The sequence below is a fragment of the Salvia splendens genome, chromosome 11, assembly GCF_004379255.2.
Source record: "Salvia splendens isolate huo1 chromosome 11, SspV2, whole genome shotgun sequence".
NCBI lineage: Eukaryota > Viridiplantae > Streptophyta > Magnoliopsida > Lamiales > Lamiaceae > Salvia > Salvia splendens.
This window is the reverse complement of record NC_056042.1, coordinates 15,556,624-15,570,046: the sequence shown is the minus strand read 5'-3', so window position 1 is coordinate 15,570,046 and position 13,423 is coordinate 15,556,624. Positions and strand designations below refer to the sequence as shown.

General features: G+C 38.0%; 1 protein-coding gene across 2 annotated transcripts; it reads right to left on the bottom strand.

Moving 5' to 3' along the window:
* Positions 1 to 210: 210 nt before the first annotated feature.
* On the bottom strand, positions 211 to 8,836 carry LOC121755755. 2 transcript variants are annotated; one of them, XM_042151126.1, is made up of 7 exons: positions 8,440 to 8,836; positions 7,557 to 7,892; positions 6,691 to 6,846; positions 6,074 to 6,237; positions 5,900 to 5,953; positions 1,624 to 2,110; positions 211 to 916 (listed from the first exon to the last, which is right to left on the bottom strand). In XM_042151126.1, exons 1-7 carry the CDS (start codon positions 8,537 to 8,539, stop codon positions 471 to 473), a joined length of 1,743 nt encoding a protein of 580 aa, XP_042007060.1. In that variant the 5' UTR covers positions 8,540 to 8,836; the 3' UTR covers positions 211 to 470. The 2 variants fall into 2 exon arrangements, with proteins under 2 accessions (XP_042007060.1, XP_042007059.1); XM_042151125.1 differs by having other exon boundaries at positions 5,900 to 6,237.
* Between the last annotated feature and the right edge of the window lie 4,587 nt (positions 8,837 to 13,423).

Here is a 13,423-nt window from a genome sequence, read left to right as displayed (position 1 = left end):
TCATAAGATGGAGACATAACGAAACGAATTAAAAATATAGTTTAATTTTAAACAAGGTCGAAAAATCAAGACTTAATTAATAAATTAATCTTGATGAAATATACAATCATGGACCATTCCATGCAAATCTCATGATGTTAGAAATGATATATTATGCATATGCACCAGAAGTATGTAATATCCTAGGCCTAGCAATGGAGACCGTGACGATGAGAGTAGTGGGAATATTACAATAATGCCCTACCGGCACCATCTCGTGATGTTAGAAATGATACAACACATAGCGGCTCCTATGAACCACCAGCATCAAATAAAACAGCACACACCTCTTTATAAGTGAAACTATATACAAATCTAACAATTATACATCATTTGGCACTAAAAATTAATAAGAAACAAGGAAGAAGCATGCCTCTTATGTCTCTGCAGCAGACTATAGTATACCAATTGGCCCTCCAGGTGACCCAATTTCACAGAGAGGGTTTCCAGAACTTGGGTTTTGAGGTACTGCTCGGTCTGTCTACTGCCCTCGGTGTTTTCAGTATGCTGGACTTCTTTACAACGCTGATAGCGTAACTATCTGTGGTCGTGTTTGAGTCCCTAAATAGCTTCCTGGGAGGTGAACTGACAGACTGGTGCAGCTTCCCTTGCCTCCCGACTTCAGTATGGCTGATGCAGGCATCTTTGGAGAGCCTGAGCTTCTTCAAAGGAAACCCATCACTGGCCTTTAAAGAATTTGTTGGCCTAACTTTTGCATCAACAAAATCACATCTCTTGATTAGTTTTGTCTTGCTAGCTTTCATAGTCACTTGTGATGGTCTTTTGAGCAACTTTACCACTGCACAAGGATTTTCCTTAGAGTATGCTCCCATGTCTATCAGCGTCTGAGCAGCAACGTAAATGGAAGAGCACTCGTCTGTTGATGGCAACAGGTAATATAAGAAAAAAGGTTAAATGGATACACAAATCTCCGTAACATTAGAAAATTTGTCATGATACTTGAACAATGGAGGAGAAGATTACAAGGTACCAATGCCAAATAAAATACAAGGGAAGTTAACACAAAGCAGAACAAAATAGAAAGCTATAACTGCCCATACCAACGACCGCCATCATACAATCACTTGAAGGATAAGGTGGCAGCATCTATATCATTGGTCTTCAATTTATCTTAATTGATTTTAAATAGATCAATTGGAACCCACAAACCATTCCAACCAGAGGTCAAAATTTTTGTAAATGTTTCAAATAATTCAAGATGCGAGCAACACCCCAAATCCTGAAGTTTTAACAGCATGGTGGTAAGCATAGCATTACTGTAAACGTTTATTGACTGAAAATATATAAAATCATACACAAGAATAGAAGTATCATCCTTTGCAAGCCATAAGTGTATACTACAGGTTTTGTGCTTGGAATTTTCTACGTAACAGAGGGAAAGTAAGCACCTGAGTGGTATAAACTTAAATCAAGAAAGGTAATTTGATTACTATCCTCGTAAGTCATACATGCATGTTCTATCATTTATTTAATATTTAAATACATCTATATTCTACAACCAGAATATGCATTAAAAAGTAGATGCAAATCTATTAAAACATGGGCCGTAGATGACATTTTTACCTGCAGCGACCTTTGAGGTCGAGCATGCTCCTGAGACGGACAAGCCACGCTCAGTAGGAGCAAGTATATTCTCTTGTTTCTCAGAGACAAGATTATCTGAAGGAACCAAACTTCGGTCTAGTGACTCAAAATCCATCAATAAATCAGCAGAACTTCTCTGAAGAGCGATAGGATTTTTAACTTTGACCCATTTACCCTGGCATGTTGTCCGACCAGCAGACAGTTTCATGGCATCAGAGCCTAACCTAGTATGTCCAGTGAAAGATTGAGACCAAGGGAAAGGTGGTAGACCAGTTCGCTGAGCAGCTGGTCTGCCAACACGAGGGTCGGCATTATTCTTTGATGATGTAGCTTTGCTTGCATCAGAGAGTAACAAATCTAAATCCTTTGGCAGAGGAAGTGCAAGACGCCCTGAGATATCTTTTGGTGTATATAGTGGGGCATCAGCAATTCTAAACTTTTGGATTTTCTCATCAGATTCTTGAGCCTTAAAAAAACGAAAATGGGTCAAGTCACAACTCTGAAAATTTAAGGTAACTTAGAAGCATAATTTTGCAAATAAGCATAATAAGTATGGCAAAATAATGGAATAGCGTCTTATTAACAATTTTCAGAGTTACAGAACCTTGTAGACTAGAGGCAACCACTTGGGCCATTCTCAGACTCTCAGTATGATAGAATGGGTTAAGGAATGGAAAGGTGATTCCTACCTACATTCAATTCCTTTGCTTGGAATATATTTTTCTTAGGAATCACCATTCCATTCTCCATGGTTATAGCCCTTCCTTCCAGCTACTACGGCAATGACTATTTCATTCCATTCTAATTCCTTTTTATTTTATATTTTGATAAAATTATTGTCACGCCCGCATTTTCTAAGGATAGAAAACACGGTTGATCGCGACTAGGGGAGGATTAAAGAAGCGGGAAAGAAAGGGGAAAACAACACAAATCGACCATAGCTCGAAACAAATGGGAACAACTCGAATAAAAAAAAATCAGAGTATCATCTCAACAATTGACAACTCAAAGGGATTATATCCCAACAATACATAAACTCAAAAGAAACAACATTCAGCGGAAGCATTTCGAGAGTAGAATAATGCTATGTATGAAGACACAACATATTCTAGACATTTGATAGACATTCTTCACTTTTATGCTCAACACCCACCGCGCTCGTCACCGCTCAACCTGCACATAGGGAAAATACATGCAGGGCTGAGTACTTGATGTACTCAGTGAACAAATGCCAACACAATTTTATAAAAATATGTATATCATGCCACCATTGAGTGACCTCGGGGTTTTAACTTGAAAAGGCCCGAGACACTAAAAATATTTCAAACACAAACTTTCAACTCATCCTCAAATCCTTTTTCCTCATCATTTCAAACCAACCATTTCTCCTTAATTATTTAAGAAACTGCCATATCTGTTCTTTAGGGTGCCGTGTAAGGGGCCACTTTCCACGAGCACGAAAACCGGCCAACCCATTCGATGACTCACGGTCCTCATCGTGTACACTAGTCCGAGTAGGGACGCACCCTTGCTAAGACCCGAATTCGATTAAACTCATAGTAGGGACTCACTCCCCACTAAATAATCATCAACATCAACATCAATCTCATCAACATCAACCTCGTCAACATCAACCTCGTCAACATCAACAACATACTGTGAAACAAGATTTGTGGCCGCAAACTCGATCACTAGACCGGCCGACCCAAAAGACGGCTCACGATCCCCATTGGTGTACACTAGCATGAGTAGGGACTCACTCCCTAGTCAGACCCGAATTCGATTTCAATAGGTCTAGTGGGGACAATTCCCTTGCTAAACAAACAGATATGCATTTCTCAAAACAAAAACATGGCATGATATTCCCTTTGCAAACTTTATTTTCCTCAAAAACGTATTTGAAACATAAATCATTTTTCTGCATAGGTCGAGCATCATCTCACATCATATCAACAAGTCAAGCAATTCACAACCACTCAAAAAGCTATACAGCGCAACACATGACAATCACTTTCACTTTAAGCACATAAATCACATAATCATGTAATAATCGCAATCACAGACATTTCATCACATATAATGATGCTCGAATCAAAATATTAAAACTAAAGCTCTTGAAAGTATTTAGTTCGAAAGCCCACCTCGTTCGTTTAAAGCTTTAACTTGTGTTTCATTCTGTCCTTGAAAAGCGTGTGTGAAGTCACCCATTGATTTAAAGTACTCCGGCCCAATCTTTCATTATTCCAACTCCTTATCAAAATAGTAGGCCCAAATATTTTAAGTAATGCATTAGGCCCAAAGAATTAAATCAATAAGGCCCAATATTCCGTTTTATTAATATGGCCCAAAATTTAGATAAAACAAGGACTAAAACTTCTTCAACTTTTTTTCTCAAACTTACGTGAACAGTGAACTCGAGTTGAAGTCCCCTTCTTCTTCTCGATCCCTCCTTCCGTCTCCCATCTCTCTCAAATTGCGTACAACCTCATCTCTCCGTCTCTCTTCTATCTCCATCGCTCCAGCTCGGCTTTCGTCATCTCCCGAGCTGCCTGCCCGGTTTATCCAGCCTCGGCTGTTCACGGAGAGCGCCACTGCTGTCCCTTATTCGCCTCCTCTTTCTCTCTTTCACTGTCGAAGTCCAGCCGCCGCTGCTCCAGATCGAGACAGCCGCTGTCCGCCGAGCAACCGTCGTCACGACCGTGAACTCTCCATCTTTTCCCGTTTCAATTGCACAGCGTCGTCATGCTTTCTCCACCGCCGTCGTGGGCTGTGAAGTCCGCTCGCCGCTGTCGTTGTTGGTTGTGAGGCTGCTGATCGGAGTAGCAGTCGTCGCCGTCCGAATCCATCCGCGTCTCCGTCTCTGTCATCTCCTCTCCTGGCGCTGCACCGCGCCATCCAGCCGTTGTCGTCTCCAGCGTGAGACCGCCGCCGTCGTCTCCACTTCATCACTTCGCAGCTCCTCCGTCTGTCCAATCACGCCGCTGCTGCTCCACCCGAAATCATGCCGCCGCGAGACTCCATTGCTGATCCGAAAAGGAACGCAGAGCAACTCCCTTTCTTCCCCTCTTTTCGAAACTGAATGCAAGGCGTGGGGTGTGGAGTTGTGGGATATACTGTATATATATATATTGTGAGTAATAAAAATCTTGTTGATATTGGCCGAGATTTGCTCCTAAATAAAAACTGATTTATTTCTCCTTCTCAAAATGTGATAACCGAAAAGGGAGTGGAGAAGGGCTCAAAATTGGTGAGATAAAAACTGACTTGGTCTTCTTCAAAATTGGGCTTAAAAAAAGAAATAGTTTCAAAAAGAATTGGGCTTGGAGATAATTAAATTGGGATAGAGAAAGAATAATTGTTATAGGCACCAAAATGATATTTCTTCTCTCGACAAACAAAACAAAGACGAAAAATTTTCCGGTGTACAAACGACTTCCTTTAAAGAATAAATAAGAAGATAGAAAAAGTCGGGGTATTACAATTATACTCCCTCCGTCCACAAAATTAAGTCCCATTTTTCCATTTTGGTGTATCCAAGAAAAATAGTCCCATTCCAAAAATGAAAAGTTTCTCTCATATTTTACCCACTTTTTCTCCTCTCTCATACTTTACCCACTTTTCTTCTTCTCTCTCTTACTTTACCAATTTCTCATTAAACCCTGTACCGTCCACCCATAAGTTTATCTCTCATATTTTACCCACTTTTTCTCCTCGCTCTCATACTTTACCCACTTTTCTTCTTCTCTCTCTTACTTTACCAATTTCTCATTAAACCCCGTACCGTCCACCCATTAGCCTATTTTATTTTTCGTGGACAGAGGGAGTATTATAGTATACTATTATATTATATTCTCAATTCTATAATTTCAATTCTATAACAAGAGTAGAAATTTGAAATTCCAACACACAATACATTCACTGCACACACTGAACACATCACACACACACACTACATACACTGCCAAAAGATACACACACACACAAAATACACACTGCACACGACATGCACACACAATGCATTTTCTGCAGTGTGTTGTGTGCGCGTGTGTGCAGGACAAAACATAAGCATAAAGTTTGTAATTTGCAAGGACAAAACAATTAGGAGTACTAATGAAATTTAAATGATTAGATACAAAAAATATACAACTAACCAATAGCAGTATTAGGGGCAGAGTTGCATTGATTGCATAGGAATATATTCTCCTATCTGCTTACTTTAAGGTTTTATTGCTATTCCAAACAAATTCAGACTAACCTCATCAGGGGACAGCAGTACTGGAGTACAGTTATCTCCTTTGCCTACACCAGTCTGCCCAACAGTAGAATTAACAATAATCAAGCTGGTTGAATCACTACGGAAGCAACTATTCTCAATCTCGGCACAGTTTTGGACTTGTAAGCCTTTTTGAGCTTGAAGAACAGAGCAAACCTTTCTGAATGACTGCATAAGATCATTGTTTGAACTTGCAGACTTTTTTCCTTTGTCTTTGGAGATACTAGGTCTTTTATAGTTACCAGATAGCAGGTCATGTAGAGGCAGCTCATTGACAAGCTTTGTGATATCAAAGACATCAGTTTTTAAACCATAAGTTCCTGAACAAATTATTGTAGTTAGAACAATGTTCTCACAATAGAATGTGTGGTTGAAGTATGCATTTGATGAATGATACAAGAGTCAAACTGTAAGCAATGTGCAATGAGTTTTTACCACGTGTGATGCATTACAGATCAAATTAATCAAAGCAGAAAAAATTTCATCCCTTTTGGACACGAACCAAGGTAGTAGGAGTAAAATTTTGTGAATAGCTCAAACCAAAACTACAGATGCAGAATCAATGTTAACCATGGCAAACCTCAGCTGCTTTAGGACCAATCTGAGGCCATGGAACAAAACCAGAACCAGTTCTCAGAAATTGTAAAAGTTAACCAAACACCAATAGGAAGAACAAAAAAACATGTTCTTAATCCACTCAAACTAGAATGCTAAAACATCCTCTAGCTATAGCACTTAAAATGATTACCAAAAGTATTCAACTCAAAACGCACCAAGAAAGTTGTTTCCTCCGGCAGCTGAGTTAAAGCCCACCAAACCATTCTTCAGTGAGAAAGGCTCACACCTACTCTTTTGTTTGAGTCTGCTAGTTCTTTTATCTCCACGTCTACTACTCGAACTGTTGTTTTGCTTAATTATTTGATTTTTTTCTGTGACAAAAAAAATTAAGCAGAAGAATAATCAGTGCCACTCTTAACAAGCTGCAGACTTCAAGATTGTAAAAGAAGCAGAGGTTAGAATAAAGATTAAAAACTAACATCCGGGTACCACGCAACTAAAGTCTTGTGCAGGCATTAAGATCAATTTTGAAGTCATGAAACTATTGTTCCTAACAATATCACAAGACAAAATCCAGCAAAAGCTGCAAAAGTAACTAAAAATTAACAGTTTGGGGAAAAATTGATAAAAGGGCTCGGCAGTTTTACAAGGGAATTGGAAGCACTTCCTAGTTCTAAAAATATTCCAGAGAATGCAACCAGCATGGAAATGCAATTATTTCATATCATAAGACTATCAGAAAAGGTAAAGTTCATACTCATACTGCACTATACATTTTCTAGAATAGTCAACCGTCCCTAGCTTATCATGATTGCCCCAATCAAACTCAGGGAACTTTTCAAAAAGACAAATATTTCTCAGTAAGACATCTGTGGGAAAAAAAGTTTCAAGGAAGCAGCATATATTAAAACATGCAAACATGAGCGTGGTGGACAACTTTAGCACAAATCAAGTAATGTGTATTTAGTGTTCACAGGAAATATAAATGGAGAAAGGAAAATTTCAGGGATACAGATTTTTTATATTAAATGGTGTATATATGCCACATGAACCAAAATATCTGACATGCAGCATGCTGTACCTGAATTATTGCAACTAGCAGGAGATGAAGTAACAAGTTTAGGAGATGTTCCATTTGCCTCATCCCCGAGTTTACTTTTAGAGATTTCCATCTGTATGATCCCTGATCTCTTGGTGTGCCCACCATTCTTTCTATCTAATCTACTAGATTTCTGTGTTAAACATTTAACATCCACCTCCAATATTGGGGGATCAGAATTCAAGTTCCCCAAATCACGGCCATTACGCATGTCATTACTGTGCAAACTGGATGGTTGAAATATCCCCAAACAACGTTCAGGATCAGGAACCTTATGCCAGAAAGATGGCACTGAGACATTAGCAGCAATTATGTCATCTGAAACAATAAATATTACAAGCCAATATTAGTTGTGAAGGTATAGTTAGCATCAAACTCAAACAACTAAAAATTTACTATTTCTATTGTATAGTTAGCATCAAAAGAAACTTGACATTTTGTTTTCTCAAGCAATCCACAAACTTAAGAGATAATAGACGCAAATCCACATTCCATACGCAACAATGGATTCCAAGTTTCCAACATAGCACAAATATGGTAAAAGTAACAAGAAGAGGAATTTATGAAGAGCTGGTTTGAATCTTTTGTACTGCTAAGTGTGCTACCAAGTATATTTCAAAAAAAATTGTGTAGTCACATACAGACCCCTCATCTGATACATCATGATGACAATATCACTTATTATTGCGTACCAATAGTAGAAAATAGAACTCTCCTCTAATTCAAAATTATTACAGAAGCTCACTTCCCCAATCTATTCACACTCAAATAACCAAATATAATCACACTTCTATATAAACACCCGAAGCCAAGACTAGTAAATCAGCTACAACAAGAGAATAAGGTGTGATCATGTCGAGCTTACCTTTCCTACCAACTGAGGTGCACGCACCTTCACCACGCCATCGAACTTCCCCAACAACTACTCCGCCAGTGCCGCTGCTGAAACTCTCTTTAGAGCCCATGATCCTCGCCACAACAACTTCCAACCTCAACTGTTGCTTCCATTCATCTCAAGAAGCACCACGCCACCAATACCCCAAACAAATTCAAGAATATTTCCATCTGAATCGCCACTTGATCAAATACTCTGATGAACTGCTAAAACTTAAGCTGAAATTACATGATTCAGGGCAGCACAGAGACGGACGGAGGCGGAGATCGAGCGTGGAGGAGGGATTTGGAGGGGAGGACGGAAAATTGGCGTCGAGGTGGCATATTGCGGCTGAAATTGGAAGTCTAGGGCACGAAATTGAGGGGATTGACGGAGAAGAAGGAATATATAGTTTTCGGGAAAAGCACGGGGCATAATCCAGTGCGGTAGGAGTCACCGTAGTCCCGTGTCAGACTACATATTTTAAGTCCACGTGTTCTCGACACTTCTCCATATATCGTTGTATCGGATTGCAGTATAATTATATAATTAGACTTTCGTAGTTCCACCGAATATAAAATAGTCTTATTATATGTTTTCAGATATTTATAAAAAATAATTTTATTTTTAAAAATAAAATTTTTCCTAACATATTTTATCTATTTTTTCTTCTCTTTTTATTTTACTTATTTTTTCTTTCTATTTCTTTTACTTTACCTAATATAGTGCTTTTTTAATTAGTTTATCAATTTTTCATTAAAACTCACGTGGTTCATAAATAGGATGATTTCTTTGGACAGAAAAAATATTTTACATATATAAATCGGTTCATAAATTTAATTAATTTAAAAAATTAGCAAATTACATCTTTATCCTTTTATAAAATTTCAAAAAGAATTCAAACTTTTAAATTAAATATTATAGATTTGGGATGAGATTTCCTCAAAGTCAAATGCTTATTAAATACTTCCTCAATATCATAGAAATAGTTTATATTTTCTTTTTCATTGTCTCATAAAAATAATTTATATCTATTTATGACAATATTTTTCTCCTTTGCTTTTACTTTATTATTTATGAATCTCATTATCCATTACACAATTTTAACTATTTTTTCTCTCTCTTATTTTATCATTTACATAGTATTAAAATTCGTGTAAACTTAAATGACATATTTCTATGAAACGGAGAAAATACGCTTCACAAGTTTTCAAACGGCGGCATAATATTATGCCCAAAAAAGCATGAAGGATATGCTTTATAAGTTTGTATTTTAAGGTTAGAAATTTAAAGTCACTAATTATCACAACGAGGTGCAAGTGCAACAAGTTAAATGGGCTTTACCATATGTGTCATGTGATTCTATATTAAATTTGTTAAACTTTGGTATGTGGGAATGTGGGATTGAGAAGCATTAGATGTTGTCAACTTTAATTTTGATTTATGATTTTATGATATATTTTATCCTTTTTAGTTCTTATTAACTGTTTATTTGTCATATAGTCTGCATTAATTATTTTATTTCATTTTCATCATATTTAGTAAGTGAATATTCCATTTTTCTATAAAAATATATACATTTAAAATAAGGGGCATCCGCAATGGGGCGGACGATAGGCTGCCCGATGCCTCGGGCGCGCCATCGTCCGCCACTGTGGGTGTGCGGACGATGCCCGATGCATCATCTGCGCCCTATAGATCGTCCGCGGATGATACGCGGACGATAGGGCATCGTCCGAGCCATCGTCCGCCCGTTGTGGGCGACGCGGAGGATGCAACGGGTTTTCATTTTTTTTTGAATTTTTGTCTATTTAAACCTCATTTCTCATTCTATTTTTCATACGAACATTTCTCTCATCTCTCACTTTCCATACGAATATTTCGATCATCTCTCACAAACAAAAATGAACCACGATGACGACTGGAACCGTAACCGCCGTCGTTGAGAATGCGTATTTTTTTAATTCGTATTGTAATGTATTAATTTTAAATGAAATGAAGATTTTTTCCAATTTTTGTAGTTATTTAAATATTCAAATAAAGAAAATGCTTAGGACGGCTTATAGGGCGCCCCACTGCAGGTGGAAGGGTAGGAAGATAAAATGATGATGTGGCGGTGCATAGGGCGCCCTATAATGCCCTAAAACGAAAATTAATATATACATAATAATATTCCAAAGTTGAAATCTTTATACAATATTTCAATAAAAAAACATTGTGAGTGGAAAATGAAATTTCATAAAATATTGAATAAGATACTCAAATATTTTATAAATGTCAAAGCTAAATAGCAAATATTCTTAATCAATTTGGTTTACTATGCTGAGAAAAGTTTTTGTATTTGTTTATTTATTTGACTTTTCATTAGAAAACTAATACCTTTAATGTGATAAAAAATTTAATTAGTGATTTTGATTTAACTTATTTTCTATGTGAAATAAATGGGTCTGTGCATCCTCATTTAAACTTAACCATACATATTTTTGTAGAACCCCTCAAAGTATCACACTTCCCATACAATAGAAGGTGGAGTGAATTGTGTGATATTAATATAGGATATTTCCTATTCCTAATCAAATTTAAGTCGGGTAAATTTTTTTATTTGGGTATACCCGATACCCGATTTTTGGCTAATTATAATACCTGAACCCGAGTTTTGCAGGTAGCGGGTATCCATTACCCGACGGGTATCGGGTTGGGTTAGGAATAACTCGATACCCCGTTATTCATTTCGACACCCCTAAATGGTATAGTGTACCGAAGTTCAGTAGGATATACCAAAATATTGGTACGGTAACGATAGTGATGTCACCCATACCGAAAGTTCGGTATATCGTAATTCTGTATACTTTTGATATGATAACATTTTCGGTACAATATACCGTACCGACCCAGCCCTAATCTCACATTCCCAGAAGTTGTTAAGGACAATGAATTGTTAGAGTTTGTATACTAAAAATCACCTTTCGAGTGATTGAATACTGTAAAACTCTTTATTTTATTTTCCAATGGATGAAACAGATTATTTTGTCATAATGTTGTTATGTTTTACATTTAATGGATGTTTATTGAATGTTTAAATGTATAAGTAACTTAACAAAGTCTAAGTCTTTGTTTTCGTAGACCAGTTGTGGGCGTCGTCCACTTTAAGGTAATACGGTCAGTTTTGAACAAAGAAAAATAAGAATTTCACAACCCAGATAGGCCTAGACTAACTATCGTGAAAGGTTGCAATGTCAGTCCGCATATTTCTAAGCCTTACTGAAATAAGATGACATTGGTGTGGTAGAGCACATAATTAGATCTAACAGCGAGACAAGTCTTTATGCTATCTACTGAAAGACGAGGTCTTGATAAATTATTTATTTCTTAATCAATGTACCTTAGCATTGAGCATACAGTATTGATTATGCACTACTTTGACTTACGAAATGGTACGGGTTTTTCGCAACCCAATAATCCTGGTATATTGGGTAGTGGTGATTAATATCTAGCGGTGCTAGGATTGCTATTATATTGAATCGTGCGCGAGGTGAGTCTCGTTTGATAACGTCCTCAAGACGAGCTCGAAACAAGGTTTTATTATTCGGAACCCAGCTAGTTGGAGTTTGATTACTCTATGAATAATAAATAAGCGTTTCTTGTTAAGTCCACTCTTGGAATTAATAAGATATTAATTAATTAAGTTCATAGCTGACACTAATTAATTAATGGACGTTTCTATCTTAAGCGCGGGAAATGAACGACAAACAAATGGAAACCCGGATTACTTATAATTTCAGATTTGGATGTGCAGTGCAATATTACTTCTGTAGTGGTTGCTCGTAATATTCCAATATCAGCTTATATTAAATTGTGGATTCAATTTAATTAGTAAAAAGCTAATTGGGGAAGGTCATATCCAAAACCTACCATAGATCCCTGACTGAGCCAATATGTGACTTAATATAAATAGGAGAATAAAAGAGACAGAAAATACAATTAATTTTATTGCTAATTTTCGTCCCCCTCCTATTCCTCACAAGGGACGATTTTTTCTCCTCAGCTCTCCTCCGTGAGATAGAATTTCCGTCTTCTTTATTTAAGTCCTAGTATTCTGGTGGGATCAACCCACACTGATATCAGCATACAGTCCGGGAACCAGTCAGAAGATTCGTGGTTTAGTACTCAAGATCTTCACGTGGAGAAGGCGCTACCTATCTCCGATTCGTTGGAGAATCCTCAAGGTAAATTAGCTAATATGTAGAAAGCAAGTTTTAGGTTTTAATTACACTAAAATATGATTTAATTCAAGTTATGAGCATGACACAATAGATAATTGCGCGAATAGAATTTATCTAAATAATCTGCTAAATGGATCAGAATTATTATGTCATTGATTTATGTACGCTTCCGCTGCCAACCCCTTCAATTGGTATCAGAGCCAGTCTTTGGCTCTGATTATTTGGATTTAAATTTCGCGAAATTCATGTATGCATGTGTTATTTGATTGCGAAGCATGTTCTTGGTGTTGTTGTTATTACTTCATGCATGTTCAACTCAAGAACAATCGAATCAAAGAACTTGAATTATTCAAGCACATGAGACCTGCGATCCGTCGGCACTTGCGGGGATGTCGAAACAGTGGAAGCAACGGGCGGCGATCACGGGGCGACGCGTAGACGAGCGAGGGCTCGTGCGCATCGCCGACCGAGACCGCACAAGCCCTTGCTGATGCCGGAACAGATTCGACAAACAGGTAGGCGCGGTGCGGCGGTTTGATCGAGAACTCACCGAGACACCGCGAGCTACCAGCCTAAGCCCTAGGCGGAAGACCCGGCAGCAGCTTCCAGCACTGGCCGAGAGCACCGTGCCCAGGCACGGGTGCTGGCTGATGCAGTGGGAGCCGGTGGGACTGAGACAGGCAAGACGTGCAGCACCTCGCTGGCCAAGAGCAGGCACCGTTCGACGTGCCGAGACGTCGAGCCGGCTGGCA

Excerpts from the sequence above, each read along its gene's own strand:
- LOC121755755 (XM_042151125.1), bottom strand. The coding sequence starts at position 8,539 with ATGGGCTCTAAAGAGAGTTTCAGCAGCGGCACTGGCGGAGTAGTTGTT. Across the intron at positions 6,847-7,556 it reads TGCTAGTTGCAATAATTCAG|AAAAAAATCAAATAATTAAG; the intron begins GTACAGCATGCT and ends TTTTTGTCACAG. Across the intron at positions 917-1,623 it reads GACCTCAAAGGTCGCTGCAG|ACGAGTGCTCTTCCATTTAC; the intron begins GTAAAAATGTCA and ends TGCCATCAACAG.